Consider the following 26148-nt stretch of genomic DNA (forward strand, 5'->3'; position numbering starts at 1 on the left):
CCCAGCCCAGGGAATCCATGTCCACAGGGAGATGAGATGATAGCAAGATCCGGCCAGCCCCAGGCTCCCAGCTACAGAATCATCCGTTCTGGCTTTCAGACAAGTTGTCTTTCTTGCAGCTCAACTTGGAGAAATGCAGCCAGTCCTGAGCCCGATGGAGCAGACAGATAGGAGGGTAGCAGGCTGTGATCCTGGACAAGGGTGTGACCCACATATAAACAGATAGGAAAAGATGCAGCTGCTGTGGTGTCATTGGCCACACACACCGCCACATCTTACTCTAGCCATTGAGATGGATGACTCCTAGACTTTCCCACCCCAGGCTTCAGGGCCTGCCTGCTGCCTGCCCACCTGCCATCTGGGTAAAGTGCTTAGAGAACAACAGAGAAAGGTGCAAAGTGATGTGAAATACCATCATCAGTACCGTAATCCCGTGGCTGAACTGCTAGGATCACCACCGGCTAGGGGTTTGAGAAGCAGCCAGAAGGCTGCTCTCAACAGCTGCCCAGCTTGGCTGCCTCTTTCCCTCCCCTGCTCCCAGACCAGAGGGCGTTTCTCAGCTTGCCTGGCCCCAGCACAAAGGAAGAGATCAGATCGGGTTCCCTGCCTGGGAGCCCAGACATGGGTGGGAGTGGGAGGGAGGCGGGGTACCAGGGACCGCAGCTTCCTGGTCTGTGTCCCAGGCATCTTGGGCCTGGCTTCCCCGGTCTCTGGAGCACAGGGCAGCTGCACAATCCCTGCACTGCCCCAGCTTCCTCTGCATGCCCTCTGTGGGTGTTCAGGCCACCCGAGGAGTTTCCCACTGAGTGGAAGCATGCTGGGTGCTGGGTCAGGATCGCTCTGGGATCCCTCAACTGTTCATTGATGAGGACAAGGAATCAGCAATGGGTCAGGAAATAGGGCTGCCATGTCTACTGCCTCAGGGTCACACATTTCAACCATGAATGGTACCCCTTGCAGCATGATTCCAGGGGGTGCCAGAGCACAGTATGCAGAAACCCCTGGAGCCAAGAAAAGAAAAAGCACCAGGCCACTCCACTAACTGGCCCAGGCTCTGTCACCTGGACCCTGACACCCACCCCCAAAGGGAGTCACAGTAGGGTGAGAGAGCTGGCCAGTTCTCTCAGATCCTGACCCTCCTCTAAGCTTCACCCATAAGGCTTATTCCACTGTAACATCGTCAGCTTCCAGACCTGGCTCCGCTAAGTGAAGCCTAAGCCCTGGCTCCTGTGGAAGGAGCCATCATGTTATTTCTGCTGGGTAAGGCGCAAGGAAAGGGAATTGACTTTGCCGTTTAAAGCACCAATAAGTTAACATAAATAGGATATCATAATAAATAGGTAATCAAGCTGAGTCAGACACACAGCATTCTTGGATCTCAGGCATCCCTGAGACCCTGACCTCAAGTTCTGCTGCCCCTTGCTCTAGGGACCTGAGTCGGCCTCTGGTCCCCCTCAAGTACCTTTGTGTGACCTCACAGGGCCCCGAAGGACCTCGGGTGTGAGCTGCTACTCTTGAGCTACCTGTTCCCTCCCTTACAGACTCTTCCCCAGAAGGAAGACTCTGGATCACCTCTGAACCTCCTCACCTAACTTCCCAACCTGCCCCTGCCTCTGCCCACCTCCACACCCCCAGGTCTAGCCTCCAGATCCTGGCCACACTAGACAGTGGGAAAATAATGCAGAGGAGAGGAAGAAAAGCCATTAAGACTTCGGGGACCTCTCCTCCTTTCAGCCTCTTCCTTCCTGGGCCTGACGTTGACCTCACTGTCATCCCAAGACACTGAACACCAGCGACCTTCTGGAACCTTCCACCCAACAATCCCTAGGCCTGAGCTCTCCAACCATACTCAAGAGAAGACAGCCTCCCACCCCAGAGCCCCTTCCCTACCTTCCATCTACTTCTAGGGTACAAGGAGTCCTTTTAGATCCCAGCCCCTCTGGCCCACCCAAGTTTTGGAAACCAAGCTTTCCAAAGGCTACCAAAGGGGCCACAAAGGCACAGATGGTGGTCATTCTACCAGAGAGCCGAACAACTCCCCAGACTCCTCACTGTATAATGTGAGCAAGGGATGGAGGGACAAATGAGGGCAGAAATCCTGCCCACACTTCTCCAGTCCTGGATTCCATCTCCCAGAGGAAGGGGCATGTCCTCTGGTGGGCTTTGAATAGAGGCTGTCTGTGGAGGTTTTGACTCTGTGCTGCCCCATCACAGCCCACCCAGTTGGGCTGCCAGCAGCCCCCATCTTGGGTTTAATGATGCCCCAGGCCTCAGCCACACTTTGAGAGCCCCCCACATCTGGATCCTGCTCCTGAGACCCCTTCAGTTCATGGCACACTTCACGAAACCTCCTATCTAGAAGGCCTGGGCCACCACTCCGATGACCTGCTTATACTTCCCCAGGAGCTGACAACCAAGCTTCTTCTTCTGGAAGACATCCTTCCCCGAGGTATCAGGGCCATAGGTCACGTCCACATGGGCCACATGGTACTTGTTGCACAGGCGACATAGCACGTTGCTAAGGAGACCCCGCATGACGTCTGCTGTAGCATTGAGCTTGCTATGGAGACTGAAAGCGCTGGGGTTCAGGAGTTTCTGGTCCCGGGTGATGTTGCCCAGGGAAGTGCCAAGGTATGCAATGATGCGGTACAGCTCCACCAGCTTGGCCTTCTCTGTGCCATTGGCGTGGAAGGGTGGGAAGTCCGTCACGTTGGGAGCACACAACTTGTCCAGGTTGTTGGGAAATGGTTCCCCTTGGGCTGTGTACTGAGAAGTAGAAGAGCAGAGGAAAGGTGATGTGGGAGTCAAGGGTTGATGGTCCAGCCCTGCCACCAACCCTTGGGACAAACTTTTAAGCTGCAGTTTCCCCACCTATGGCATGGGGACCCAACTCCTTGTCTTGTCAGCATCTAGAATTGTCATGAGAGCTAGAAGTACTCATAAGTGTGAATGCATTTGCTAACGGTCAAGGACTAGATCATACAGGCAGTTGTCATCACCATCACCATAACCGCATGGAGACAGAAAGGAAAATGCGGCATCTCATCAGTGTCACCTCTGCTGGTACACCACACACACTTGCACTTTCACCCACTCCCCTCGCCCTCTTCCTGGTATCTCTCCAGTTACACACAGCTCCCTTTCTCAATGGTACCTCCCTGTCCATTCACTACCTTATCCCTCTCAATCTCTCTTCATTGGCCTCTTGCTCCATGTGGCAGAGATCAGAAGTGCCAGGCCCCCATCTTCTCACCCCAGTTCTGTCCCTCACTAACTGGCCACCTTGGGAAAGCAACTTCCAGTCTCAGAGCCTAGTCTGGGGGCCAGGAAGGAAGCAGAGGGAGCCTGGGCATGGTTTAACTAAGTCCTTTCCCCTTGACTCCCTCTAACTACAAAAAGGTTCCCTCCAGCTCAGGTCAGAACAACCTCCACAGATATTTGCAAACCCCTCTTTCTCCACCCTTTCTTCTTCCTTTTTATCCTGGGGGTTTTGCGGGGGGGGGGGGGTGTAACTTACATAGAGAATAAAGAGGGCATTGGCACTGCCATTGAGCTGCGACAGTTGGTTCCTGATCTGATTCATGAGGTTGCTGTGACATGGGTGACGTGTGGCACAGGTGGCATTAATGGGGGTGATGGGAAGGGGGCTCCCTGCCCCGTGTTTCCAGTGCAGAACCAGTAGCAGGGGTATGACTCCTGGTAACAGACAAAAGGTTGTGATGAACAGAAGGGAGAGAAAGGTAGTTTGGGGTTTATGGCACATTGGATGGAGTTTGGGCAAAGGCTCAACCATTTCTACTTTTCACTGTGTTACTGCATCTGTTTCTCTGTTCCCCATTTTCAGATGGCTACCTCAGCATCTCTCAGCTTTCTTATCTCACCCTGGGTTTCCAAGTGTTTGTGGAGGGAAGTGTCCCACTCACTGATGCACACCAAGCATCACATTCCCTGGGTTGAGTGAAGGAGCAGGGAGGCAAGACAGAAGCTACTCAGAGCAGCTGGAAGCTGGGTGCAGGGGACACTCAACATCTGGCCCACCTCCTTCAAGACAGCAAAGACACCAGGCCTTCTGCTCATCTGGCTGGGAGTCATCACTTCCCAGGCCCAGCAGGTGCAAGGAGGCCTCTATCATCCCACCTCTCAGAATGATCCAGATTCCTAGTATTCCTTCATGCTCACTAGCCCGCTGCAGCCCAAAACTTCCAAACTGGAATCCCTGGGGACTTTTGTTGATCTTCTCAAACTTGCAGCTTGATTCTGGCTCCCTAAACCAATTGGCGCCTAATTCTGCTATCATCCATCCCCTCATCTCCTCCATCTCGGTATTTCCCTATTGTAGCCACTCCCCTCTGGGAGACCCTCGGCTCCACCCTGCAGGTTCCCACTCTCCATAATGCACCCGACCCCCTATAACTCCTCCACTCATCACACTGTCCCCTTGAGTCCGCGTCCTTTGTCCCTGGGTTAGGGCAAAGACCACATTCCCCCCACCTGGCTTGGGGAGGGAAAGGAAATGGTGCAACCAGGAAAGAGAAAAGGGAAAAGGTCGCAGGCAGCGGGGTGGGCGGGGAGGAAGGAAAGCGAAAGGTGCCAGGAGATCTGGGAGCTGTCCGGGCCTGTCCCGGATCACCCCTCCCCCCCGGGCGCCTGCCCTGGCTTCACCCTCAGGAACCCTCAGACCTGCCGTTCCAGGCCCCAGCACAAGGCACCTGAGGGTGGTAGGGGCTGAGGTCAGCCAACCTGCCCGGATTCCCTTTGCAGGGACAAGAGGGACCGTGGAACCTCAAGTTCACTTCTCCTGGGTCCCCAGTTCCTCCCAGCATCCCCAGGCAGTACTAAGGTCCCGGGATGGCTGGGGGCTCCACACCCCTATCTCACCTAGTGCAGACCACAGGCTTTCCAGGCACTAGTAGATGGAGGCGGCACCTGCTCCTGTCCCGGGCCGGAGTTTGCAAGCTGCTCGGCCGCCTGAGCCCCTCCCAGGGTGCAGCCCGGGACGCGGTTGGAAAAGAGAAAGCGGAAAGAAAGAAAGAAAAAGAAAGAGGGAGGGTGAATCCGGGAGAAAGCAGAGAAGGAAAAGCAGCGCGGGAGAGTGGAGGAGCAAGGAGGAGGAGGTGGAGGAGGAAGGCTGCGGCTGGCCCCCTCGCTTGCTGCCAACCTGCTGGCCCGGGCGGGCAGGGCACGCAGTGCCCGGACCATGTGCTACGCTGCTCCCGGCCGCCACCCAGCGCCTCCGGCGAGCCGGACCGGCTGCGCGGGCGCCCCAAGTGTCCGAGTGTCTGTGGCGGGCGGGTGTCCCGCTGGTGCTCGCCAAGAGTCCCAAAGTTGCCGCCGCGCCCTCAGCGGGGACGCGGAAGCCCGCGTGGGGCGGGTGGATTTACCTGCGGCCAAGACCTTCATTATGGGCTGGACTCCAGGGGCCTTGGAGGAACCTTAGATGCCGGCCGTTTTCAAAGGTTCATGCTCAAATGGGGAATTTGCCTGATTTATATACTGGAGCCTGTGTTGTAAGACAGAGAAACAGCTATATTTAGCCGGTATCCCCAGTCCAGGAAGTTGTTTGAGGTGCATCATAGGAAATTATGAATGGAAGAAAAGTGAGAGTGAAGGGGGGGGACGAGTGGGGGGAGAGGGGAGGACAGATTTTTTTTTCCCTCTTCTAAGAATTTGATTGATAAAATTATAATGAAGTCGTCGACAAAACGCCCTGTGGTTTTCCTGAGTGGTTTGCCCTGGGCCTTGTTTGAAGGTGGGCCTGGTGAGGAGGGTGCCCCCAAGTCGAGTCAGTGGTGGTCCCCAGGCAATGGGCACCCCCAGACAACCCCCGACTCACCTGGGTTTGGGGAGGTGTCAAGAAACTGGACTAGCAGATTGCGGCTGGCACCTGTGGCCCCTGGTCAGGGGGCTCTGGGGGGAAGTGGGAAGAGGCAGGCTGGGACTTGGCGGTGAAGGAGGTTCCAGGAAGAGGGGCTGGGGCCGGGCTTGGACTTTAGACAGTATAAGGCGGAAATGTGAGTGCTGGAAGCCACCTATACCGTGACCTTCTCCAACCTGCCCATTGCCACTGGGCAAAGAGGAGCTCAAAGGGAACATATTGCCCAGGGTCCCAAGGGACAGGCCCCCTGATGGTCATCAGTAATGCCTTCTCTGCTGACTACTGGTACTGGTGAGGCTGGGGAGCCAGCTAGGAAGACACCAGGGTGGGGGTGGGGGTGGCTGTGACTTGGTTATTGGGGACAGTTTGGAGAGAAGCTTCAGGGAAAGTGGTTCAGCATTTCTATTCTGAAAGGGACACCTGAAGCAGAGACCAAGGACAGCTTGGCAAAATCAGACTCTGGCTTCCTTCCCAGGATTCTGAGGAATGGCTGGGGAAACCAAGAAGTGCCCAGGGGCTCCCTGACCCTCCTTGAAAGCTCCCTGGAGCTCTGCCTCAGAGAATGATGGTGGCTTCCAAAAGATGCTTCTAGTCTCTAAGGCAGGACTGCAAGTTCTGGTATCTGCAATAGCTAGGCAGATTGATATGAGTGAGGGACAGTAAGGAATAGCGGGGATCAGGGCAAAATGAGCGCAGGGACTCCTGTATAAAAAGCAGTAAAAACAAAAATAAGGTGAGGGAATATGGGTCATATATCTAGGGCCATCTGTCCCCCAAGTGGCCTGGTCCTCCTATACCAAAAGACATCTCATTCTCCTGGGTACCCCTCTCCAACCCCCCCACTTCACCCTGACCCAAGATCTTGATGGAAGAATTGGTTTTCCAATGCCAGGGCACTCTCACAGCCTTGCCTGGTCCCTGCCACCTCTGCCCGCCCCCTTACCCATCCTCCATGCCCCCAGCTCCTTCCTCTTGCCACATCCCGGACCTGCCCAGCTCCTCCCTCATCGTGCCAGGACGAGCCCTCCTGCCTGCTACTGTCCCCCCTCCTTCACACACACCCTGCCCTATCCAGGCTCTTGCTCCCCCATGGTCTCCTGGCAGGGCGTTGGATGTGGAGTGATAAAACTGCCCATCCCAGCTGGTACTTCCCAACAGGAAGGAGGCCATAGAGTGGAGAATGGTTCTCCTTTTCCCTTTCCTTTTTCCCTGCAACTCCCCAACACACCTTCTTTCTTCCTTGGGGTGCAGTGGAGGTTCTCACATGGTACTCTGGGGTCAGTGTACACCCACATGCCTGGCTCAGCAACTCCACATCCCAGGATACCCCAGCTCACCCCCTTCCCTCTACCTCAGACCCTTAATTAGGACCTGAGTACTCAGAGCATGAACTCTGAATTAGCCACTTGTCCCACCCTTACACCCCGCAAATGCCTGTTACCTGACAGCCTTGGCTGTCCTAACCTGGACCCCAAACCCATTTGACCAGGGCCCCATTGTGGGCCCTGTCTATAAATCCCCTGAATCCCAACCTAAGCTTCTTAGGGACTTCTAGAGGCTGCTACCCCATCCACCCCCTGCCCTGGGCTCTCCCCTACATCCTTTTCATTGGATCTCTGGGCCTTGTACAGCTCTTGTGGCTCCCCGGACCCCTATCAGCCTTACAATCCACTCCAGTCTCCATTTAATCTCAGCCCCACCCCACAGGAAACAGGAAGTGTGTCTAGAAGTCACTGACGCTAGGGCTAGTTAATCCCAGCTCTGACAGTCTCTTTCCCGTGCCTCAGTCTCCCCTCTCACAGTACCTGACTTAGTTCGTGCTCCCCAAGTGCTCTGGGACCCTCGGTGCCCCAGGTCCAGCCTCCCCCTTCTGTCCATGTCTGGGCATCACCTGCGCTGGACCTCTGGGGAGAAGGCCGGACAGGGTCTCCCAGCCGAGTGTCCGCCTGCAACGTGGCTGCAGCCGGAGTTTGTTTTCTTCCCTCCCTCTCTATGCTGTGTGTGTGTGTGTGTGTGTTCCCCTCTGCTCCCTCACGGAAGGCATCCTCCCTTCTTGGCTGCCTGCTCCCAGGGTTGTGACCCTGAGCCCCACCCTAGAGTGGCAGCCCCAGCCCAGCCCCTTCCAGCTGTGACTTCATCCGCTGCCTGTCCTGCTCCTGCAGACTGGGCCTGCTGGGGATTTGACAGGCCTCAGGGCAGGAGGGACAGCTGGAGGCCATAGGGAGACCCCCCAGAGCCTAGGTAGGGGGCTGACAGGCCAGGACACAGGGGTGCTGTCTCCAGGTGGCTGTGACCTTTCTCTAGGAAATGAGCACATGGGATGGCCGGGGGCCTTCCCAGCACCCCTCAGGGCTCTCTCTTGTGTGCACTTTGGCACATATGGCCTATCAGCCTCTCCTTTTCTGTTGATTTTCACCCAACACCACAAGTTCCTCCAAGAATGCCCCAGCTGGTTATTTTTCACATGGGGAAACTGAGGCTCGGGAAGTGAAGGCACTTGCTCGAGGCCACACAAAAAGTGAAAAGTAGAGGCTGGTATGGAACCCAGGCCTCTGGCTTGCAAGCCAGGGCAACCCCAGAGGCACCTCACACTGTGAGGGGTCTGAGGGGCTTCCTCAAGGAAGCCTCCCTGGCCTCCCACACTCCTGAGGGGCTCTGTTGGCCTCATCCTGTACACTCTTTGTTTTGGTCAACACCCATCTTATTCCTCAGTCTTAGAGGCTTGGATAGGGTCTGCTACTCATTTGTATTCCTGATGGCACCCATCTTGGTGTTATCCCATAGTAGCTGCCAAGTTGTTTGTGAAAGCATTTTACACTTTCCAAAAGCCATCCATGACAAATCTCTCATGGAGGTAGGTGTAGAAGTCTGGTGGTTTGAAGCATGGACTTTGACCTCATTCAGAATCAGGTTGGAGGTTTGACTCTGCTAGTTATGAGCTCTGTGACTTTGGAGAAGTGACCATTGCCTGGCCTCGGTTTCTTCATCTGTAAAATGGGATTGATGAACTTACATAGCGGGTTTGCTGGAAGGGCCCAGGGCTCAGTGTGGCTGTTAGCACCCAGCAAGCCTTCTATGTGGCAGCATGGATCATGCTGACCTCCACTTGAAGGAGAGATCCTTGTCCCCATTCTGCAGACAAGGAAACTTGGGCACATTCCAGGACTGAGGGAAAAAACAGGTAGGAGAGGGGATACTTCTCTATCCTACAGTCTCTTGCTTCAGGGCTGCCCTGAAAGATTGGATGGGGTGTGGGAGTGAGTTGACATGGTAGTGTTCTTCCTTCCCCTATGTCCCCCCCCCCAAGGCCTGAGCTGAGGACAGCTGCTGACCTGGCCTTACCGCCTCCAGGAGCTGATTCACCCCCAGGCCCCATCTGAGAAGGATGGGGACACACTCAGCTCAGAGGGGCTTGAATCACCAGCCGCCCCCTGTGGAGCCCTTGTGGGGGGAATGCGGGGGTGGGGACCAGCCCCCTGCCTGCCTGCCAGTCTGTCTCTTTCCTGGGCCCCAGGGCACTCAGGAGAAAGGGCCACATGGCAGTGGCCATGGGCAGGGGGTGGGGGTTGGAAGGTACTCTCTCAGTCAGGCATCCTGTGTGGGCAGCCAACAGCCGTTACTCAGCAGGTAAGCAGCTCTCTGGACATGGGGAATTCCCCAAGACCAGTGACCCAGATACCAACAACCCCTACTGCCCAGGCTAGCCCCCCTCCCCGCTCCTGGCTAGAATCTCAGTTCTCTAAAAACCAGACCAGCTTTAGCCCACTGCTTTGATATTCCCACCTGGGGAATGAGCACAGGGTTATCAGATGGATCTGGGGGAGTCAGGAGCCAACCCTGTTTCCCAAGACCAGGACTGGGGACAGGTGGCCAGAGGAGAAAGGAGAAGTTCAGGAATTCCTCGCACAGCCCTAGCAGTTGGGTATACTGTCCAAAAAGGCAAAAGTGCCTCATTATTCAACCTTTGAGAATGAGAGTGTAACTCCACCCCACAAGCACTCTGGAGCTGTCCGTACACCTTAAGTTCCTCAGTCAGCTGACCAGCGCTGTGTTGGCAGGTGCATAGGGCATGGGCCTTACAGCCTGGCAGACCTGAGTTCCAGTCTTGCCCACACCACATACTGGCTGTGTTCTGGGCAACTGGCCTCTCTGAGCCTTGATTTTCTTTCTGCAAATAAGGATGCCACCACATGAGCCTCCTGAGGCTGTCCTGGGGACACTGGGCGAGAAACACAGATAAAGCACATAACACGAGACAGCCATTCCAGCTAAAACCCATGTGGCCAAAGAAGAGGCTCACACCCAGCCTGAGTCAGGGACTTTGGTCACACCTAGGTAAAGAGGTTGGCAAGGTGGGAGCTGAGAGTTGGGACAGGAGTTGGCTCCCAGGTCTGTCAGTCCATTGATCTTGATGTGAAACGGATACAATTCTTCCCCCATCTCAAGGCCCTGCAGAGCTCAGGTGCAGAGGCTGTAATCTGCTCCCTCCTCCCCTAACCCCATCAAATCTCTGGCAGGGAGAAGAGACATCCCCTCAGAGCCAAGGAGGAGCCAGAAGCCACTGTGGTCTCCTGCCAGCTGCCCCCAGCATCACCCTGCCATTTCCCGACTGGTTCTGCGTCAGGAATCAACCCCCTGGAGGTGAATCAGAGTGACTGCATTTTTTTTTCTTCATTTCTGATAGAAATTGCAAGGGAAGGAGCAACCCACAGAATCCTGATCACCAGCAGGGCCAGAGACCTAGCCAAGGTGTTGCAGTTGCATGGCGACCGGTCCCATCCCAGGCTCTGCCCTCAGCCTCTCCTTTGTCTGCCCTGGTTGCAGCCCTCCGTGGGCAGGCTGTGTAGTCTCTTCAAGCAGTTCTACACCCTCCAGCCCTAGAATCTTGTGGGCTGATGTAGAGAGCAATGTTTTCACGCTGTGGGTCTTTATCTCTTAGTGAATCATGGATTCAATTTAAAGGGTTGCTGCCAGCACTTTCAAAAAGGAAATGGAATAGCAAAATCACTTGGCATCACCCAGAGCATAGGCAAGCGTTGCTCCATGAACCACTTTTTTCCCGTTGTCTGTCTGTGTGCTTCGTCCTCTGGTTGCAATGTGCAATGTGTTTCTTACTGGGGGTCAGAGTCAAAAATATTTGCTGGTATCAGTGATGAAAGCCAGGCCCAGGGGGGCTGAATGACTTGCCCTAAACCACTCAGCAGATGGCAGCATGGGGCTGCTGACTTTCACTTCAGGCGCCACCTGTTCCAGCTCAGGAATGGGCCAAAGGTGCCACTGGGCAGGGAGGGGCAGATGCTCTGGATGGGGGTAGAGACCTGGCATCACTTTGCACTATAATAAAGGATCTCCCAGAGCCAAGCCTCTTACCATCCACTCCCTTTCTCAGCCTCAAACCCCCGGGCTGTGAGAGATGGGGGACAGGAGAGTCACTGGCCTTCCCTCCCTCTGCAAGGAGTCCTTTATCCCCACTGCAGGACACAGGAGGAGGGAATGGCCATAGCCCACCTCTCTGGGGCACCCTAAGGCTGGGAGATGGGCCTCAGGACTTCCCATGGGTCTGGGGCAGGTCTGAGTCTATCTGTCTAATTGGGTCCGAATGGACATCCACCTGTATATTTGCGTGTGTAGTAAGCACCTTGATGCTTGTTCCTGCCTCTGTTTGGCTATGTGCACCCTATGTGTGCTCACATGTAGTGTGTGTGTGTGTGTGTGTGTGTATGTGTGTGCGCGCACATTTGTTTGCCTGCGTGCAGGCATATTTATTTGCCTGTGTGGCTAGGAGAGAGCAGGACTATGCACGTCTCTGGCTGCCTTTGTGAGTCCTCTGTATGGTTGTTGGGGTATGTGTGTGTGACCCTGCACCTGGGTGAGTCAGTGTGGGACAGTGGGTCTCTGAGTAACAGGGCTGGGGGGTGGAGTGGCAGGTATGACCCTGTGCCTGTGCCCCAGTCTATGTCTCCAGCAATCCTGTTCCTTACTATCCAGTTCCCGCCCCTAGAAACCATGTGGCAGCCTTATTTCACATCACAGGGGCCACCAGCAGCTGGTTTCCTCCCTGCCCCACCCGCCCCTGCCCCCCCCAATCCTGGCCACCCTGACTCTTGGCATAGGAACAACACTGATGTCAGAGCCGAGCTGACAGCTTCCTTCTCCCACTGGATTTTCCAAAAGAGAGAGACCACAGCACGGCTTCTATTAAATAATCAAGGGTAGGGGGTAGGGGATGTGTCACTCAATGATTTCCTGAACTCGAAGCAATAAACAGAACAGGAAGTGGCCCAGGCCACACTGGGGCTGTAGCTGGCCACAGAGGTGGGGCCCAGCCTCCTTTCCTTCCCCTCCCCCAACAAAGCTCACAGGCCACTCCAACTGGACCAAGAGATGAAGTCAGAGAAGTGGCTGGGCCACTTCCCAAACTGTCCCTCAGCACCCAGGATGTCCCAAAGAAATATTCTGAGAATATGCTAGGTGGGAGGTGATGCGAGCCTCAGAAAAGTGGTCCCATCCCAAAAGGTAAGGAGAGTGAATGGGATGAGACCCAGCCGGAATTGAACTATCCTTGTTCCTATGAAGAGGCAAAAGAATGAGCTCCCTGAATCAGGGAAAGGAGCAGGTAAGGGGAGTCACTGGTGAGGGCCAGGAGGACATGAGCCAGGTCTTCTCTCCACCTATTTGGGCAATCTGCATGATGCCTGTCTCCCACCAGCCCTGTACCTTTGGTGGAACAAACCTGAGGAGCCTCTCAGTTTAACTTGTCTGACTTCCTGGAGGATGAGGCTGGCACACCATAGACCCCCAAGGCCTGATAAGCTACTCTCCCCCAAGCTACTATACCCCTGGATATCTCAAGTCCTAAGCCCCATTCTCTGCAGGAAGAATTTGCATCTTCATATGACAGATTTGGAAACTGAGGCTTGGAGAGTTGAGTGATTTCTCCAGAGTCACACAGTATATAACACCCCATGCCTGAAATAGAGTATGGTGTGGGCTGCCAGGCGATGCTCCAGGCAAGAGGGGGCCAGTGGGTGTCCCTCAGACAAGTTGCCCCTAGGGAGTTTCCGTAGCCTGGACTAGGCGGCTCTGCTGCTTATCAGCTTTGGGGCTCCATGACACAATCCTACTCTGATCTTCTGCCCAGCCAGGCCTCCACCCCACCCCACCCCTGGACCCCATTTCCGTTTCCTCCCATTTTGGGTGGGACCCATGCCTGGCCCTGGCGTCACCGTGGGCTGTCCTCTGTAAACCCCTTAGCTGTTGAACTCTGTGTCCACTCTAGCCAGTGAACTGATGGCAAGGGAACCTCATAGAGGGAGGATGATGGCCCGTGGCTCTCAACCTTTCATGTCTCCACACAGCCCACCTGCTTTCCCAAGCTGCTCGGCTGGGAGGGAACTCAGAGTTCATAACGGCCTCTGCCGGCCTCAGCATCCCTGCTTGTAAAGGGAAATGGTTGGAGGGGAAGAGGCTCCATGGGGAGGGGATAGGGCCAGGTGGGCTTTTGAATCAGCTGGACCTCAGATCCATTTCTGACTCTGCAACTTACAGGCTGTGTTACCTCACACAGATGACCTCACTGCTCAGACCTCTGTTTTAACATCTGCAAAATGGGAATCAGTGCTGTCAACCTGTGAGATTGGCAATAGCCCCTCTGGGAAGCCCAGCAGGACTTGAAGATGCTCCTTTATTATTGGCATTATCTTAGCTGGTACAACTTCAAAGGTGGAGCCTAGAGAGGGGATGTAACTTTTCCAAGGCCACACAGCAAATTAGTGGGGAATCTCCATAAATATGTGGGCTGCTTGCCTCTCTTGGACTTCCAGATAGGGAGACAGGAACCCTGGGTCTCAATCCTGATTTGCTCATGCGAATTTCAGCAAGAGGTCCCTTGGAAGCCAGGCATGGTGGCACATGCCTGTAATCCCCGCAACTCAGGAGGCTGAGGCAAGAGGATCACCAATTGAACCAGCCTCAGCAACTTAGTGGGGCTTTAAGTAACTTAGCAAGACCCTGTCTCAAAACAAAACATAAAAAGGCATGGATTGTGGGATAGAGTGGTGGGGATAGAGAAGTCCTCCCAGATCACTTGGAAAGATGGGTCCAGGTCTGGGGGGAGGGCCAGGGCCAGGATTCCCTTCCCTGCAGCTCCAAGCGCCTCTAAGCTGTGGGCAGCAGCGCCCCCCACTGCCCAGTGGACAGTAGGCACCACAGCCACAACCCCAATAGCCACAGGCCTTGCTCAGGCAGTGTCTGTCCTGGGTGGAGCACAATTGGGGGGAATTGAGGAAGTGAGCCAGGATGCCTGAGGCTTGAAATGGGGGATGGGCAGAGGCCATCAAGCAATACAGGGGGAGGGGACATGCAAGGTGGGGGGTCCTGGAGGGGCAAGTGCCCTGTCCAGCACTCCCTGGAGGGAAATCCCTGAAGTCCGACCGCAAGGGGGCACCAGGACCACGTGTCTCAGGCAGGGAGACAGCGACTCTGTCCAGCTGAGGCTCTGTGGAGAAGAGGAAGAGACAGCTCTCCTCTGTTGGCCCTTCCCACTGGGTCCTCACACCAATTCTTCAAGATGGGGATTATGTACTCCATTTTACAGAATGCAAACCAAGGCCCAGAGGGGTGAAAATAAACGGCCCATGGTCACCAAGCAAGAAGCAGGAAGCAAGTCCAGGAACACCCAGCTGCAAAGCAGAGATTGGGAGGCTCCTTGTTGACCAGCCAAGGCCCTGCCTTACTCGAGCATGCCAGGAGACCCCATCATCCAGCCCCAGGATAAACCCACAGGATGGTTTCCCACCATCCTGGAAGCCCCTCCCCAGGCCTTGGGAACTGCTAACAGCAAGAATTGGGCCTAGTTCCTTCTCTAGTTATGGATGCCAAGCTGCCTCTGTAGAGCTCTGTGCAAAGATTTTGCTCAGGGCTGTCCTTTCTCCCTGCCCTGACCGCAGGAGCTGGTGCTTCCATCCTACTGAGCAGACAAGGTACAGAGCTGTCAAGTCCTGCACTGGCCCAAGGTCAAAAGCATGACTTTAACTGATGGCATAGCCTGGGGCTGTGATCCACTGCAGCACCTCCAATGGGACCGAGACCCTCAGATGCCATCTGAGGGAAAGTGAAGCCTCTGCTACTCTGGGAAAGAGTGCACTTGAAGGTCCTTTGTGGATGCAGGAACCAAGACTCCCAGAGAAGTGACCCCCTCCAAGATCGTGCAAAGCCAAACTTCAAATCTAGATGTCCCTTCAGCCTCCCTGGCCAGCGCTGTCTCCACCCTTGAATCCCTGGGTGATCTTTAACCCCTCACGTGTTCCCATGAAACCTTCACAATTATTTTCTCCTGCTTTGCCTCAACATCCTCCAAGAGAGGTTCAGGGCATGTCTTACCAAGCCTTTATGGGGTGGGTAAACTGAGGCAACGAGAGTTGCACAGGCCACCATATACCCTCTGAGGTACAAGGGAGCAACTGATATTTTTCCATGCTAAGGATAAATTTGGGAGCTGACATCTACCCCACAGTCCTGCCCAGTTGGGGGAGCCTACCGTGGTCTCTGCGCCCGCACGCGACCCTCCAGAGTCTGGAAAGATGTTCCCCAGGTCTTCAGTGGGACACCATCATCTTCAGGGCCAGGCCCCCTCTGCTTCTCTCTCCTGCTGAACCTTCTCTGGCGTCCTCTTCTCACCCCGCCCCCCACCTGACTTCCCGTCCAGAGCTGGGTGGCCCCAAAGCTCCCCCCACTTCCACCCCACCCCCAAGCTGAGGACTGGAATAACTGGTGCAGAGAGCCCCAGGCCCCTGCCCAGGCCAAGCCTGACAGGCAGGAGTAGGGTCTTCTGGATGGCCCAAGGGAGCAACAAGACTGGGATATGGGGAGGGGGCGTCCCTCTATCCGTTGCCCCTTCCTGGGCTTCGTGGCTAGGCTACTGTGGCCTGAGTCACAGCTGACTGGGCCGCGCCCAGCCTGCCTGGGTGACCCAGGCCAGCATAAGGCGATGACTGGGCAAGCCTCCGCATGACCGGCTGGGGTCGGCCTTAGGTGTTTTGACTCAGACATGCCACAGGCCGTGTGCACCAGGGCCGTCCTCCTCTCGTCCCTGTCCCCAAAAGAGTCACAGGACTGCAGCCATACCCCTAGACATGGTGCCCCCAAGCCACCACTCCCTCTCCTGGCACCCACCTCAGAATCCCAGGAGCCACCTGTCCCGTGTGATCCGCCCTCTGTCCCAGGCTCCGAAAGCCTTACCTGCCCAACCCCTCTCCTTTAGAGACCTTCGCCCCTCCCCGAACAAGCCCAGCCCTCAGGGACAACCCCAGGAAGCAGGGAGCTGGCCTTGCTGGGGCCTCCCACTCTAACTGTGGACTGTGACCCTTGCCTTGATGCTAGAAAAAGGGTTCTGTAGACTCCCTGGGTCCCAGGCCTGGTGTGGAGGATGGGATGTGGGATGGGGAAAAAAACAGAGTGTAAAGAAACCAAGCTGGGCATGGTGGCACATGCCTGTAATCCCAGTGTTTTGGGAGGCTGAGGCAGGAGGATTGGGAGTTCAAAACCAGCCTCAGAAAAGAGAGGTGCTAAGCAACTCAGTGAGATCCTATCTCTAAATAAAAATTACAAAATAGGGCCGGGGGTGTGGCTCAGTGGTCAAATACCCTTGAGTTCAATCCCCAGTACCTGCCCCCACCAAAAAAAGAAAAAGAAAAAAAAAAGAAAGAAAGATATCAATCAGGAAGGAAAAGGAAAATGAGAGAAAGAGAATATTACATACCTATTCAGGGGCCATGCTAACATCAGTATCTGGTCTGCATTATCTCCCAGAAAATCTTTGTCTAGCTGGGAGGTGAGCCAAGGTAGTCCCATTGTGCAAAGAGGGAAACTGGGGCGCATTCCGAGCAGGCTACTTGTAAGGGCTGAAGCAGGAGGTGGGAGGGCTCATTTTGCTTAAGTCCAAAGTACTTTATCATCTCTTGCTAAGGAGTAAATATATCACATTAAAACTGGGGCAGAGCTGGGGTTATAGCTCAGTGATAGAGCACTTTCCTAGCATGCTCCGAGCCTGGATCTGATCACCAGCACTGAGAAAAAAGAAAAAGAAAAAAAAAAAAAAAAGAACTGGGATAGCAAAGGGCAGAAGACCATGAAGACCCAAGTTTGCATTCTGGCTCTGCCATTTCCAAGCTGTGAGTTTACTTTGTAGATAAACAATATGTGCCAGGATCCCCTTCTCTGCTTTTTCCTGAAGTTTCCCCATTTTCTATGCCTTCTGTCCTGTGGGATTTTTAATCCTAGTATGTAGTTTATAGCATTGACCAGGAGTCTGTGACTGTCGCCAAATATGCTTAAAAATGAAAATTCAGTTTTAATTGGGTTCGGGTGTAGGACCACATTGGGGGCCCTTCATCGAACTGAATTTGTTGCCTGCTTACCATGGTCATGACTTTGTCCCTTCACACAGATCAGTGGAGAGACAGCACATTTATATGTGTCAATCCTCTAGGGAAAAATCGCCCAGTTCACATTGTGGCCCAAAAGGTATTGTTTTCAAATCCCTGTTCCCGAGCCTTTCACAGGTGATGATGATGGGGACCCCCTCAAACAATTAGTTTGGGGGATGTGAGGGATGTGAGGGAGGGAGAGGTTGAGGGAGAGGGTGACCTGAAGCTGATGCACAATCCACAAGTGGCCCCCTGTTAACTGCGACAGCACCAAGGAAACCCCACAAACCTGAGGAGGTTGGGGGCATTTGAGCTGCAGGGTGAGGGATGTGAGAGATGGGGAGCAAGAAACACTAGGAAGGCCAGGCTGCTGGGACATGCTGGGGGCCAGCTGAGCATGGAGTCAATGCAGGAATAAGCTGGCAAAGTAGATCAGGCCTGAGAGCCAGGGGCCTTCTATGCCATGATGAGAAATCTGGAATTGAAGCGCCCAGCAGCAGGGCAGGAGGAAAGGAGTCTGTCCTGGAAGGTCTGTGAGCAGGGGGGCCCTTTATGAGAGTGACTTTTAAGCTGAATCCAGGGAGCCAGACCCTTACTGGTGAGGAGAGGGAATTGAGTGATTGATGGGGAGAGGAGAGACCTCAGGACAGCAAAGGAATGGGTGGGGATTTGGAACCCTGTTGTGGGGGTCAGAAAGCAGGATCGTGGCTTGATGGAGGATGGCAAGTTTGGTTTTGAGACCTGCAGGTCTCCCCAGAACTGGGAGGAGATAGATCACACCTTGGGAGGTGATCAACCTGGAGATGGTGGTTTAGGGTTACCTTCAATTGTAACTCACAGGATGCAATATGGAGGTGACAATCCCCTTAGATGGAGTACCTGAGACCCTCCCCCAGAGTCTGGACTACCCTCATCTGCTTCCTGGGGGGTGAATGCTACTTCAATTCAAAGTTGGTTCAAATGCCCCTCCTTAGAGGGTGGAGGTGAGAGGCAGGCACAGGCACACCAGACTTCCTAGCTCCTCTTCCGCAGATCAACCTCTGCATTCTCCGTGGGCAACCTCAGTGCCAGCCACAGCACCAGCTCCCCTTCCGCTTCAGGAAGCTGAGTGTGCCTGGCTTTCAGTGTCTGTCACCTCCCACCCACAGCTTCCCAGCAGCCCAAGCAAGGAAAGCCCCCTTCCCTGATGCTGAGGCAGGGCAGATGTGAGTGACAGCCAGCTGCCTGCTGTTGGCAGCAGAGCATCAGGATGGCTTCCTGGTGTGTTCACTCCCAACTCCCCCCATTGACCCAGTTGCCTCTTCTTCTTTGCCCTGGGAGGCTGGGGCCCACCTGTGCTGTTCCTCATTGAGCTCCTACTGTGTGCAGGCACCATACTGGGTGCCTTGTGACTTGGTGTGTGTTTAAAATTGCTTCCCGAAGGGCCCCAAGGAGCAAAACAGATGATGGCTCTGCCATGAGCAGCACCAGGGGAGGGGGTCAAGAATGCAAACACCATAGAGGGAGCATCCCCAGATGGGACAGTTTTGAGAGAACAGGTAAGCAAGTTGCTAAACCCAGATCACAGACAGTTGAGGAGGAATTACTGAGAATGCAACTGTGAGTTGCCAGCTGACGAAGAAGGGAGTTAACATGACAAAAAAGAAATGGAACAGCATTCTCGAGAGAGGGAACAGCATAGATGGAGCCCTTATGGTAGGAGAGAAGGCCCAGGCAATTCAAGAGCCGAAAGGTAGCCGATGTAGCAAGAGTCCTGTGGGGGACAGCGAGCTCAGTGTGAGGCAGCAGTGGGCTCTTATAGGCACTTGGTAAATCTCCTGGAATATATTGGGTTGGGTGACTCAGAGGGAATCAGAAGACAGGAATTCCAGCCCTAGTCCTGTGCTAATACTTTGTGACATTGGGCAAGATGCTGCCCTACTCTGGGTCTTTTGATAAATCATATGCCCTCACTTATTCTACTTTGATCCTTGAATGCTGAAAGCCTTTGCCCCAGCTGTTCCCATCACCCCTTCTGCACGTCATTCAGACCACAGCATGGACGTCATCTCTCCAGACACCGCTCTGACCACCCACATCGCCCGATTCTCGTTCTCTATATTACATCACCTCACTCTATTTTTGCTGAGCTCATATGCAAATATCGGATGCTCCTGTTGGTTCTTTTGTTTGTCTCTTCTCTGTCTGCCCCTTGCCCCGGAACTCAGTGTCTTCAGGGATTCATGCAATTGAAAGCCAAGTTGCAGAGGCGGCGGGTGAAGGGATACCAGGAATATACTTCCGCCCTGGAGTCCAGAGGGCCTGAATTCAAACTGTGTCTACTCCCAGTTAATTTGCACTGAGAACAGGGGAAGGCCACTCATACTCTCTGACTCTCTGGGTGTCAGTCTTCTCGATTGCAAAGTAGATCATGTAGATTGCAAAGTCCCGACCAGGTTCTCTCCCACCACTGATGGCAAGTTCTGTTCCCCTCTTGGCCCCCTATTCTAGGAAGTGTGGGTGGTTGGGACTGATGCAGGTCAAGTTCATCTTTTTTTTTTTTTTTTTTTTTTTTTAGCAATGCTGGGGTTTGAACCCAGAGCCTAAAGCTATACCCTCAGTCCTCCCTCTTGTTTTATAAAACACACACACACAAAAACATTATTACATGCCTAAGGCATGCAAGTTCATCTTCTTCTGTTGACCCTTCTCTTGTAGCTACTGCCTCAGCATGTTCTTGGCCTATAGGTACTTCTCCAGAAGAGGGACCCTGAGCATCAAGAGGGAGTCATTTCCCAGGGATCAGATAGAAATCTAGTTCCTTGGGGCCCTTCGGGAAGCAATTTTAAACACACACCAAGTCACAAATTATCTGAAACAAGATCTGTTATGATCTCGCCCATTTCACAGATGAGGAAATAAGGATTCTGAGACCCATTAATTTGTCCAGGGTCACCCAGACAGACAGGAGGAGGCTAAGAAGAGACTTTGAACTCAGCCAGGTCTGTCTGACTCATGCTATGGTTCTACCCTCTCACCTCCTCCCAGTCTATTGCTTTGTCCACGCTGCCATTCCTTTGTGAGTATCTGCAGCATTTGCTGGGCAGGGTGGTGGTAGCAGGGCAGTGAACTTACACATTGATTAACTTCACAAATGCTTAGGGCACCTACTGTGTTCCAGCGACCAGATGTATCTATGTCCCTTCAGGGGGATCCATGAGTATTCGCATATGTAAGGACACATGGGTACACATCTATGCTTGCACATGCTTGGACGCATACAGAGATACACCCACAGATCCATATATACACACAAGTATCCTGGACATCAACATCCAGGCTTTAAGATGAGACACGTTGGCAAATGCTTATAATTGTGGCTCAGGAGGCTAAGACAGGAAAATCACGAGTTCAAAGCCAGCTTCAGCAACTTAGTGAGGTTCTAAGCAACTTAATGAGATCCTGCCTCATGATAAAATATAAAAAAGAGGCTGGGGATGTGGCTCGGTGGTTAAGCACCCCTGGATGCAAACCCCAGTACAAAAAAAAAAATTGAGGCAAGAAAAATATGCACACAACACACATTAGCACCCATACCCCAGTCCCACAACCACAGTAGCTTACAGCAGTTCACACACTCCAAACTCCCTCCCCCCTCTCTTGCTCCCCTCCCTGGCACCCCTCATCCCCAGAATCTCAAAGGAGACTCATTTAGCTATTAAAAATAACAAGAAGAAAAAATATGAAGTTTTTCCCTGGTCAGAGCCCCTGGGTGGCTGGGGCATGTGACTTCCCTTCTTGGACAAGCATAGACCTTCTCGGGGCATGGAGAGGCACAGAGACAGGAGCTTTAGAAACCGGCAAGTTTTAAATATATGTTAGCACAATATTAACATTAAATACACATCATAAATACACTTTATAAATATGAAACTGATTAAAAACTGATAAAAATCAATAAATTAGACATGTTACTCCAAGGAATCTGCCCAGCAGTTTCTGGGACCCCCTCCAGGAGGGTAATGGTTTCAATATGAGAAAATTCCGTGACCCACCACCAGGGGGAGCAGCCAGCAGCCAGGACCCAAGACTGGGTGCTTCCAGGCACTGGGAGAGAACTCAGCATGCCCTCACCCCATGGCCATTTGCACCACATGTCCCAATTTACAAAGAATTTGATGTCCACCCTGTGTCACAAAATCCCAGCAACTGACAGGCAGAGGGGGTTTTATATAGTCCCCTGGCTCCCCAAAGAAAAAACTAAGATCCTAAGAGGTAAAATGACCCACCCAAGGTCACACAGTGAGTTAGTGGCTGGGCTGGGACCTGAGCACCCTTTCCCTAGACCTCCAGGACACCCCACCCCAGTAACAGCTGCCTAAAGTGAGGTCACCCAGATGTCCAGGTGTCTGGCCTGAGCATTGATGAGGCATCAGAGGTCAGTTCAAGCCCTGACCTCCCTCTCAGAATCCTGCCACCATGAAAAGGAGGAAGTCTGGGGTCAATAGCCCTGCAAGTCATGAGAGGGAAGGGCTGGCTGGCCTCTGGGGATCTGGGGGGAGGGGGGTAGTCAGCCCAGCCATGAGTCAGCTTGTGTCATCAGACCCCTGAATCAATGGAAAGTCGGTCCCGCGTGGCCTGACCTGGCCACCCCACCAGGACTGGGAAACTTGGGGCTGGGGGTGCAACAGCCTGACTCTATCTCCTCAACCCAGAGGAGGCAGGAGGAGCCCAGCCAGCTCCTCTCCTTAAAGTGCACTTCTGTGTCGTGGGGGATGGAGCAGAGCAAGTTTGGTGTCATGCCATGACACCTCACTTCCAAAGGGAACCCCTGTGTCCTTCATCTGCAAAGTGCGCCCCTTACGCTACCAGGGCAGATGCCCCCGGGGCACAGGCCTCTTGCCCCTCCTGAAGATCTTAGTCTTGAGGACCCCCTTGTGCAGAGCCCGGCGTGGGCTGTGTCTCCGGCTCCTGCTCGGGCTCTCCCCCCACTCCCTGAATACCCACCCCACTGAGCCCATGAAGCGATGGTAGCCACGCAGGAACCTGCAGCCCTCCAGCTTGGCTTGAAAGACATCCAGGGCAGAAGTGAGCTGCAGCCAAGGCCCTGGGCCTGTCGGCACGGGCTCAACAGTCTCAGAGGAGCCATTAAGCAACCAGGACATACAGTGGATGTTGTTCCTGATGCCTTGTATGTTCCTCTTGGCTGTCTCCAGTTCTTCTAAGTCCTGGGATTTTAAGAGTTGCTTTTGTAAAGTAACTAGTCCTTTCAGAACTCGGCCCAGGGTGGCATTGACAGTCCACAGGAAGCTTCGCTTGCTCAGTCCCCGAAGTGCATCTTTGCTGGGAAAGGCCCCAGGATGCTCTGTGCAGGATCCTCTCAGGATAGGTGTGTCCAAGTCTTGGTGTTGGATCTGGGGGGAACAGGAGAGTCAGAGAGTGCATGCTGGAGTCCCCCTCCCCAGCCCAACCACACACATAGAAGAGTCCACCCTGACTGGCTTTTAAATGCTAAAACTGATTCTCCTCTATCTGATTTTCCCATTGGACAGATGCAAAAACTGAGGCCCGCGGGGGACAATAGATTCTGAGATCACCCAGGACAGGGTCAGAGGGCTGTTTGGGGTTGGTGGGGGTGATTGGATGAGGGCATGTCAGTGGGAAAGGGGGGCTTCAGAAGGGCAGGATCTGTTTTGCTCACTGCTACATCTAGGTGCCTGGAACCAGGCACCTGCCAGGTGTGCAGTGAACACACTGAACAGGCAGTGGAACGAGGAGTTGGGAACTAGGGCAATTCAGCTTCTCAGGGTTAGGGCTGGAATAACACTAGGACTCAGTTTCCCCACCCACCCCCGTATTGAGTCGGGGTTATGCTCACTCCCTGGCTAAACCCCACAATTCTCTGAGGCTCAGAAGCTACAAGGGGTGAGGTGCTCACATAGGGTTCCAGAAGTGAGCTGGTGTCCTCTGTGAGGTTCGCTTGCCTCTGGAGCTGGCTGAGGAGCTGCTGGTAAGGACCCGAGCAGCCACGCATGGCTGCTGCAGTGCTCAGGAGCTGAAGTCCAAGGACCAGACCTGAGATGAAGAAGGATGCGGGTCACCTGACTTGAGAGGAAGCCACAGGTGGGAGACTCAGAGAGGGACTCAAGAGAGCCCCAGAGGGTGTATTCTCCCATCCCAGGCTTTGTGCAGACAGGTGGCACTGTGGGGCCACCACCACCTTCCCAGTGAGTCACTAGATCCGAAACAGGGTGGGAAGGGCCAGGATAGCGGCTGCCATTTACCAAGTAGGTGTTTGAGCAGAAGTTGCAGCACCCATCCTTGCTGGAGCTCAGTCCTGCCTACGTCAATATCCTAACTTCATTTGTGTAATATGAATTGAATTGCATTCTGCTGTCATATATAACAAATTAGAATAAATAAAATTTAAAAATTAAAAAATTATATCCTAACCTCAGGAACTAAAAGCAGATGACCAAGTTGGAACTAGCTCTCTGCAAGATCTTGGGGCTAAGGGCTGGCCCCTCTCCAGGACCCAGACTTGTCAGCTACCCTGGACTCCCTGCGGCAGGCTTTAGTCCTCTATTGAGAGGTTTTTGGGGTGGCAGCCCTGGAGCAGCCAGGTGCCCTGTAAACGGAACTAGAAGAAGTGACCTCTTCATCTGAATGGTCAACCAGGAAAGGAGATGGGAGCTCATTCAGTGCATGTGCCCATTTTACTGACAGGTAAACCAAGTCACAAGAGATGGGCTTGTCCAGGACACACAAGGCCAGAGCTTTCCCCAACCTCCCATATCTTCCTCCTCTCTCTATAAACGGCCACTTCAGCCTAGCCCACCGGGGATGCTGCAAGCCTGTCAGAAGGCTGCAAGGGGCTGGTGCAGTTATGGCTCGCTGCCCCCACCCCCACAGCACCAGCAGCCACGTGGTCGGAAGGGGCCTATGGCGCAATGGCCCGGAAGACAGTGACACCATCCTTCCCTTCCTACAAACTGTTCAGTCCCTTGGGGAGGACTGGCTGCTGGGGAGGCCTGAGAGGCTGGGCACCTGAGTGTGCCATCCACAGAGTGCCCTCGCCAGCTCCCCAGGTATCCACAGCCAGACTCTGGCTGGGGGTGGGACGGTCCGTGGTGTGCGGATGACGGTACGCACATGAGACTAGGTGTCTGCAGGGTGTGTGGCAGGGGCCATGTGAGGCTCAAGGAGCACCTGCCCTCTTCACTGGAGCCCTGCTTGCAGGTGAGGCTTCCTGGATAAGGCTCTGGTGATGTCACAGGACTCCCTGTGCCTGCTGTCCTGTGGGTGTGGCTTGTGTGCTGTGTGATTGTCTGGGCTCCAAGGCCCCGGGGACTGGCTGACCTGAGAATTCATTCCAGACCTGGAGAATCAAAGCAGGGCAAGAAGGAGGCCCCATCGGAACACATATTGCCCCACTTCTCTGCCTGGCTACTAACTTCCTTCCCTTCCCGGAACATCTTCCTCTTTCCTTCTGGTTCCCTGGTCTCTTCCCAATCCATCCTCTTCCCTCAGGCCTTGTTCCCAGAGTCGTCTATTTTACCTTCCCCTAGAAACCCTCCAGGGGTACCCCCTCCACCTGTGGGTATCCTGGGTTCTCATTGGACCCCTTCCTTTACCTGGCCTCTTAGCTCTTTCCTCTCCTCAGCATCCTTCTGCCTGGTGACGGCCCACCCCAGCTCTCAGAGGGCAGAGGGTGCCCTGCTACCCACCAGCACCCTGGGCACAGCAAGCAGGTGCTGGTACAGAGGAAGGAAGTACTTACTGAGCAGCGTCCTCCTTGTGAGTTGTGCCCGCATGCTGGGTGCCCGTGCTGTGGCCCGCGCCTACCGGGGGTAACACCTCCCTGCTGGGAGCCCTGCGGGCTGCCAGCCACTTTATGCCCGCCGGGGCGATTGGCCAACACCTCGTGAGGTGGGTGGGGAGGGGGTGGGGGGAGGGCAGGCCTTCTGGGAACATGACCCCAAAAACCAAAGTTTCCACAGCGGCCAATGGGCGATGGGTGCTGTGGCATGCCCGCTCCTCCTCCTGTTTTCTTCGAATTCGTTCTTCGAGGTCAGCCCCACGCCCAAGGATGATGCAAATTACAGCCTCAGCTTTCTTGGGGAGAGTGGGAAGCAAGAGGGTCCCTGCCATCTTTAGGAGCCTGGGCCCAGGGTAAGAGGGAGAAGCTGCAAGCCAGACCTGCAGAGGCCCGGGTCCCTCTTCCCAGGAGGCACCAGCTCTGCAGGACACTGAGGTCTGGGGCTGAGGGGAGCAAGACATCTTCCCTGTTGAGTGCCCTTCCCGCCCTCTCGCTGGGGCTGTTGGGACATCTGTGAGCGGAAACCACTGGGCTCTGGGCACAGAGCCAGACCCAGGCTGGCAGCCCCGAGATTGTGGTTCCAGCCCCAGGACTAGCATCCCCCAGCCCAGCACTCCCTGTCTTCAATCCCTCAGCAGGCACCTGCTACCAGCCTCACATCCTAGGTCTCCCACCCACAGGCAGACCCTTCTCTGCAGACAGGGTCCTTTTGGGGAAACTGGACACTTGGAGCAAGAGAAAAAGGACATCAGGTTTCAAGCTTTCTGAGCTGCTATGTGGCCTGACATAAGTCACTTAACCTGTCTGGGTCCCAGAAACCCAACCTGAGGAAGTCAAAAGCAAATTTCCCAGCCCACCTCACAGGGCTGCTGCCATCATGGACATAAAAGGCAAAATCTTTTGAAGGAAAAAGAAAAGACGAAACTCTAATTCCAAGTACTAGCTATTGGGGGGGGGGCAGGATGGGGGAGTGGAGGAGATGGGGAAGCTGTGAGCTCAGAGGGGAAGCCGGGGAGGGGTAGTGGAGCTGCCGTGGTGACAGTTGGAGA

At 54.3% G+C, this 26148-nt stretch overlaps 2 protein-coding genes across 2 annotated transcripts; both read right to left on the reverse strand.

Annotated features, from left to right (window-relative positions):
• Positions 1-2269: 2269 nt before the first annotated feature.
• Lif (LIF interleukin 6 family cytokine) lies at positions 2270-5400 on the reverse strand. Its single transcript, XM_076865402.1, has 3 exons — positions 5382-5400; positions 3518-3696; positions 2270-2766 (listed from the first exon to the last, which is right to left on the reverse strand). Exons 1-3 carry the CDS (start codon positions 5398-5400, stop codon positions 2356-2358), a joined length of 609 nt encoding a protein of 202 aa, XP_076721517.1. The 3' UTR covers positions 2270-2355.
• Positions 5401-22145: 16745 nt separating this feature from the next.
• Osm (oncostatin M) lies at positions 22146-25094 on the reverse strand. Its single transcript, XM_076855158.2, has 3 exons — positions 25061-25094; positions 23219-23355; positions 22146-22694 (listed from the first exon to the last, which is right to left on the reverse strand). Exons 1-3 carry the CDS (start codon positions 25092-25094, stop codon positions 22146-22148), a joined length of 720 nt encoding a protein of 239 aa, XP_076711273.2.
• Positions 25095-26148: the final 1054 nt, after the last annotated feature.

The sequence above is a fragment of the Callospermophilus lateralis genome, chromosome 1, assembly GCF_048772815.1.
Source record: "Callospermophilus lateralis isolate mCalLat2 chromosome 1, mCalLat2.hap1, whole genome shotgun sequence".
In the NCBI taxonomy this organism is placed as follows: domain Eukaryota; kingdom Metazoa; phylum Chordata; class Mammalia; order Rodentia; family Sciuridae; genus Callospermophilus; species Callospermophilus lateralis.